The sequence below is a fragment of the Magallana gigas genome, chromosome 1 (assembly GCF_963853765.1).
Source record: "Magallana gigas chromosome 1, xbMagGiga1.1, whole genome shotgun sequence".
In the NCBI taxonomy this organism is placed as follows: domain Eukaryota; kingdom Metazoa; phylum Mollusca; class Bivalvia; order Ostreida; family Ostreidae; genus Magallana; species Magallana gigas.
Genome location: NC_088853.1, coordinates 53,718,312 through 53,725,061, shown reverse-complemented (window position 1 = coordinate 53,725,061; position 6,750 = coordinate 53,718,312). Strand labels below are relative to the sequence as shown.

General features: G+C 36.5%; 1 protein-coding gene across 1 annotated transcript; it reads left to right on the top strand.

Annotated features, from left to right (window-relative positions):
* The first annotated feature begins 340 nt into the window (after positions 1 to 340).
* On the top strand, positions 341 to 2,060 carry LOC117686000 (uncharacterized). Its single transcript, XM_066079693.1, has one exon. It carries the CDS (start codon positions 1,055 to 1,057, stop codon positions 2,030 to 2,032), a length of 978 nt encoding a protein of 325 aa, XP_065935765.1. The 5' UTR covers positions 341 to 1,054; the 3' UTR covers positions 2,033 to 2,060.
* Positions 2,061 to 6,750: the final 4,690 nt, after the last annotated feature.

Sequence of the window (6,750 nt, the reverse complement as noted above, 5' to 3'; positions counted from 1 at the left end):
CCTAATGAAACGTCAAATTATGCCCAGAAGGACTTATACGATTTAAGTTACACATGGAGATTTTTGCGTTAATTTTTCATTGGATGACCATACGAGTTTAGGGTATAAAAAGCTAGACAACACAAAAACACAATCAATCTGACAAAAATGGCTGAACAAATGGTCATGATGGAACTTCTAACAAATAACTGTGGAAACGAGTGTAAAGGCATGCTAAATGATGAGTTGAAAAAAAGAATAAAAATTATTATACCTGGGATTTTTGCGGTCGCACTCATTATTTCTTTGTGCAGTGTTGTCAGTGTCCTACACCAGAAGAAGAAAGACGACACTCTGATAGACTGTGTTTTACGTCCTACATTAAAAACTGAACTTAAAACTTGTTCATTTGTGGATCAGTACCCCCTTTCAAATGAGATTTACGTCCGGATATGTGTCAACGAAACTGTCCAGATTGATATAAGACGGTTTCATAATGGAAAACCTGGAGATGAAGGAATTACCTTGACCAGAACACAGTGGCAATACTTGAAAGCATCTGTAAATCATATGGATGTTTCTATTTTAAAGCATAGAAAAGTGAGAAATAATAAATCAGGGGATGAAGAATAAGAACAAGACTGTGCACTTTTCAGAAACGGTTACGGTTATCCTTATTCCCTATGAAGAACGAAAAGGGGAATGGATGATCATGGCTTTGGACAGATATCGCTTTAAAAGAAGAATAGAAAACGCATCAAATATAATAAGCCCTGTATTGGAGAAACATTTACAAATAATAGTAAGAAATTACACTACGCTAGATGATGACAGTCAAAGACAGCATCCTATTTTAATATCAGAACTTACAGTCAAGGAGGAGTCTGCAGTCAAGGAGCAGTCTACAGTCAAGGAGGAGTCTACAGTCAAGGAGCAGTCTACAGTCAAGGAGCAGTCTACAGTCAAGGAGCAGTCTACAGTCAATGACGTCATACGATTACACACACCAAGTGATCTAAATTGTATATAAACTTAAATCAATTTGGAAATTTTACCAGTTCTTGTCGTCAGCAAGATGGAGCAAAAACACCAAGATCTCATCAAAGCAAACTACTCTACATTGGTAAAAAAGATGATGTCTGGTTCAGTAGCAGGACACTTATACGCTTCGCACATTATTACAGATGAAATGAGACAGAAAATAGAAGCCGAAAAGACCAGTTATGACAAAAACAGGAAACTATTAAACATTATTTTGCGTCGAGGTTCTACTGCTTTTATGGGACTCCGAAAGGCATTACTCAAAGCTAACCAAGGCGACCTATCAAGACTCCTGATGAACACTGATGAAGATTCAAAAACCCAATACGAAAAGAAGTTAGCCATGGCAAGGTCGTTAGTGATCAACACAAAAGACAGGGGTTCGTCTGAATCTAAAAAAGACAAGCGTTTGCAGGAGCAAAGATGCAGAATACCATTAGATGACGTAAACGACCTCTTCCTCACTGTCATGCCTTACAAGGGGATACTTTACATACATATCCGACACCTTGCAGAGTCCCACGGCCGACTCATTGCCACAAAGAAGGGGGTTACCTTTCCTTTAGACCGATGGTTAAAGTTTGAAGCTCTTTTACCAGATATCCAAAGCTACATCGACAATGTCGGACAAGAAAATGACGAAGCACAGTGGCATGTTGGCGGAGGAGTGTTCGTTTCGTTATCACCGAACAATCCTACAGTAGACATAAGACATTTCTGGAAACCAGATGACGCTACACAACCAGTCCCAACAAAGAAAGGAGTCACACTAAACAGGAACAAGTTGGCAAGACTTGGCTATGCTGTCGAAGAGATGCATGAGTATGTTCCGGAGTTAAAAGACGTAGAACTTTGCATGCTGAGCGAGTCTCACCAGAATCAACTTGGAATGCTTAACTGTCCCGAATGTACTCCTTTCGGATATGACCCACAAGAGACTCTACCCTCCTCCATGGAATGCAACCCTGGAGATTCTCAAGATCTAATGAACAGGGAGCGTGATTTTGAATGACAACTTTTTAAATTAATAATTTACGTTTGGTGGCTAGGATATATATCTATACATCTATACATATAAATATATATATATATATATATATATATATATATATATATATATATATATATATATATATATATATATCTCATGTGTGAAAATATTGTATTATAACAAAAATAAAATGATAATCGACCAAACAAGACTTGTGTTTTGCTATAAAACTGTGCTCTTAGAATCATGTAGATAGTTTGTGTCAAGTATGTCAAACTACACGGATTACTTACGGGAGCTTTATTATACACCCGGTAAACCAGGCGCATTTGCTGGTCCCGAAAAATTGTATCAAGCTGTAAAATCAGAGGGCAAATATAAGATTGGTAGACAAAAAATTAAACAGTTTTTAAATAACGAAGATGCTTACAGCCTGTTTAAGCCGATTCGAAAGACATTTCCTCGCTCAAATGTGGTTGTTGACACGATTGACTCTATGTGGGATGGTGATTTGGCAGACGTCAGCAATATAGCGTCTCATAACGATGGATACAAATTTCTGCTTGTGTTAATAGACATATTCAGTCGATTTTTATTTATCGTTCCTTTGAAAAATGAACAAAATCAAACGATCATTGAGGGGTTGAAATCTGTTTTTGAAACACGACGAAAACCGCACACGTTGAGAACAGATAAGGGTAGCGAATTTAAAAACCGTTGGGTAAAAGCTTTTCTAAAGAAAGAAGGTATTAGTGTTATATACACCCAAAACGAAACTAAAGCAAATTATGCGGAGAGGGTAATACGCACCATGAAAAATTTAATGTATCGTTATTTCATGAAGACAAGAACCTACCGCTATGTGACTGTATTACAAGACCTGGTGAACAGCTATAACAAAAGACCACACAGATCCTTAGGTAGCAATGCACCTACTAGTGTCAATAAAGATAATGCTGACGAAATCAGACTAGATGCATATCTATCGGGTCAGAAAAAGACCAAACTAGACAAGAATGTTAAGGTTCAAGAGGACGTAAAAGCATCAAACAAAGTATTAAGAAAAAGAATAAAACCTGTGTTTAAGTTCAAAATCGGAGACAATGTGAGAATATCACAACTCAAGCATTCATTTCAAAGAGATTACCAGCAAAAATGGACAGGAGAATATTTTAAAGTGAGTGTCAGATATAAAAGAGGAGGAATTCCTGTGTACAAAGTAATAGATTTAGACGATGACGCAATCGAAGGTACCTTCTACGAATCGGAACTTCAGAAAGTCATAAAAACAGGAGATGTATTGTACAGAGTTGAAAAAGTGTTGAAAAGACGGCGTCGGGGGAACATAAAAGAGGCCTTTGTAAAATGGGAAGGATGGCCGCGTAAATTTAACTCGTGGATTCCAGAAAGTTCTTTAGAAAACGCCCAATAAAAACGAGCAAGTTTCATCTATCCTTTTTCATTCAGAATGAGCGTCCGAATGGTATTGACGTCTACCGACTGCTCTGAATATTTTGATAACAAACCAAATTGCTTCCGAGTTCAATTAAATAAGCAAATTCCGTTCGAAGGATATTGGTCAGTTGCATTGACAGAGTTCTCAACAGAGAGTTGGATCTCATCAAAGAAAAAATCGGAGTTGTTTGTGTGTTGTGATATCTGTGAGGAAACGATTGTTGGAGGAAAAGACGCTCCTCTTTTGAGACGCGTATGTCTTGGGCAAAACCCAGAAAACATAACGTTTACTGCACCCTATTACATTCCGGTGAAAATCTGTGAATTACAGCAGATCTGTATACATATAACTGACAGAGAAGGAAACTTGGTTTCATTTTTAGATGGTCCGGTGACCGTGACACTTCATTTTAAAAAGTTCCCTTACGTTTTATGATGAACAGTCAGACTTACGTTAGTGACCCCAGACTCTGGGAAGCGTTTTACAAAAACATGGCAGAAAAAAAGTTTGATCCTTATAAGTACAAGCCTAAACAAATAGGAAGAGGAAGAAAACGACAAAGATCTTACGTCATTCCTTTGAGGCCACACTCACAATTGGAATCCGCTGTCAACTCAACTCACGTGACTCCCATAGCTGCAGTGGAGGAAAGGGCGAAAACTGAACACGCGAATGATATCAAAGAAGGTGTTCCATCCGTCAAGGTAGACAGTAAGAGTATAAAAAGGCCCTGTTCTGGATCTTCTGTCATTCCTACAAAGAAGAGGAAAACGGCAGCACGTTCCAATCAAAAACAAAAGAAGAAGAAAACCAAGTCTCGTAAACTAGCTAAGCAGCGAAAATCAATCAAAACAAAGCCGGTTGCAAAGAAAAGGCAAATACCTGTCAAGAAAACAAAGTCAGCTCAAGTGAAAAAATTCAAGATTGACGCCTACAAGAGTATCTTTTGGGAATAAATATGGCCTTTTTAAGCGGTGATAACAAAGACATAGCTCAGCCTATGGAACTGTCTCTGTTTGCATCTCCTACCAATCAAGTAGCTGTAGAGAAAGTATATTTTACGGAAGCAAGACCAATATCCAGCATAGGTGTATCAGACACACCAATCGAAATTGTAGTTTCGGGTTCGGGTGCAGAATATATAGATTTAAAGAGAAGTAAATTTTAGGTAGCAAGGGACAGTTTCGAATAAAGTACCCGTCAATATTTTTGTAAAATTGAGAGTTGCTGTACTTGAAGGCTTATGAGTGTTGCTAAAATTCATGAAATGATTTTTAATGATTATCATTAGTTAGAGGGGTGTCTCTTGTTGAAATTGATATGCAATATGTAGGCCCCTTATGTTAGGTACATGAGAATCAGAAGTAAAATGCGAAACCTGCGGCTTTGACTGTTGTGCTGACTTTACACAGTGAAATTGCAAGTTACAGACGGGAGGTAAAATAACACGAAAAGTAGGTGGATGGGACATTGTAAACTATACACCGGTAAGTTTCTGACATGTGATAGTGCAGCATGCACGCGGTACGGAAGGTCAACCCTCTGCAGGGAATTAGCTGGGGGAGGTCTAAAAAGCTGAAAAATCATGAAAAATTAGCAAAATATGAAAGGGTCAAAATCTCAGAAAAACCAGTATGTAGAGAATTTTACAGGTTTTGATTAGCAATTTTCTTCAGAAATTGGTGATTGGCCTTATAAAGAGTGAATTAAAGGTATTTGTGCTGAATGGGAACTGAGGAAATTCTAGTTACAGAGTTCCGAAGACACGCATCCCTTGGCTACAATGAATTGGATCAAAAAAACTGTCCCCTGCCACCTTCAAGACTACATGGTATTTTCATATTTCTCCTTTAAGTGTAATTTTGAGTGGATTTTGTACCATAAGTAATACATTTTGTGAAAATGGATGATTTTCTTGGCTATAGATGTCATGACATCATTTATTAGCTAAAATATTCAAGGGGAGTAACTCCCTCTTAAATGTGTAGAATGACCACCACTAGAGTAAATTGGCTTAGAGAGTAGGCATTTCCTATCCTGATGACAATTAATAGGCTTAAGTTAATTACTGAGATAAGAATAAATACTTTAAAACAGTTTTTATCAATTAAATCATTAAATTTATGAATTTGCAGCCATTTTGCTGTCTGATTTTATGAAATAACATTAATCCACCAGACTTATATCACCTAATTTTTTTAAAACAGCATATTTTTATTTCAAATGAACTTTACATGTAGACAAATGCAGTTATCAAAGTATACAATATGTCAAAAAACTCAAGTGTTTGCTCCTTCCTATCAAAAAATGGTATTTTAGATGTATTTACAGAATTGAAAAAGCCACCCCCTCTTTCCAATGGACTCCATTACCATTACATGTAGAATATGTAACTGTACATTTGACCTTGAAATAACATCTGCTATGATAATTACTCTTGAAATGAACAAAAAACAACACATTTTTACCCTTTTATTGTATATATGCATCAAAAATGTAGAAAAACATGTAAAATTTGAACCTTTTTCATGGAATTCTCATCCGTCCCCAGGTACCCTGGTGTGTTTGAATTTCATTTTAATTAAACGCACATGTCACACTTGTAGGTCTTACTAATTTAGCAAAGTTGAAAGGAGACTAGAAACCAGAATATATAAGTTATCCACTAAATATGATTATAGGCTTAGTTTTTCATGAAAACAAGAAATCACATGTAGGGCGACATGACTTTTTGTGAATAAAAATGCTACAAATCATCCATTTACCAAAAAAGATCAATTTTAAATATCAGTGATGGTTGTTTTCAATTATGTGTAAGAAATGACTCAAGGAAACTGCAACAAGTTTCATAATATTAGGTTAAAGTGTTCAAACTAATGCTTCTTGTGAAAATCAAAAGATAGGGGGAGGGTATACATGTGAAGGGATTTCTAAGTGATGTGATGCTTTTATCATGATAATATCAAGCGGATGCATGTAGTATTCAATAAGGTTTCTTATTTAAGGAGGTTGAACAACAGTTGACCTCTAAAAGATTAGGTAAAGATGCTTTATTTATGGAGAGCCCTGTGAATCTGTGTTAAATAGAGGAAAGTGGAAATGGTGGGTTCACTTAAATGGCCATATTTTTCTTAAACCTCAATGGAATTGGCAAAATGTGGTGTACTTTTTTTCAGAATAGCATAAGCTTTGTAATTTTAAGACAAGATGACTTTTCAGAGAATGTGAGTGTATGTTAAAGGTAGCAAGGGACAGTTTCGAATAAAGTACCCGTCAATATTTT

Bases quoted from the DNA above. Each gene is read 5' to 3' on its own strand.
- LOC117686000 (XM_066079693.1), top strand. From the start codon at position 1,055: ATGGAGCAAAAACACCAAGATCTCATCAAAGCAAACTACTCTACATTG.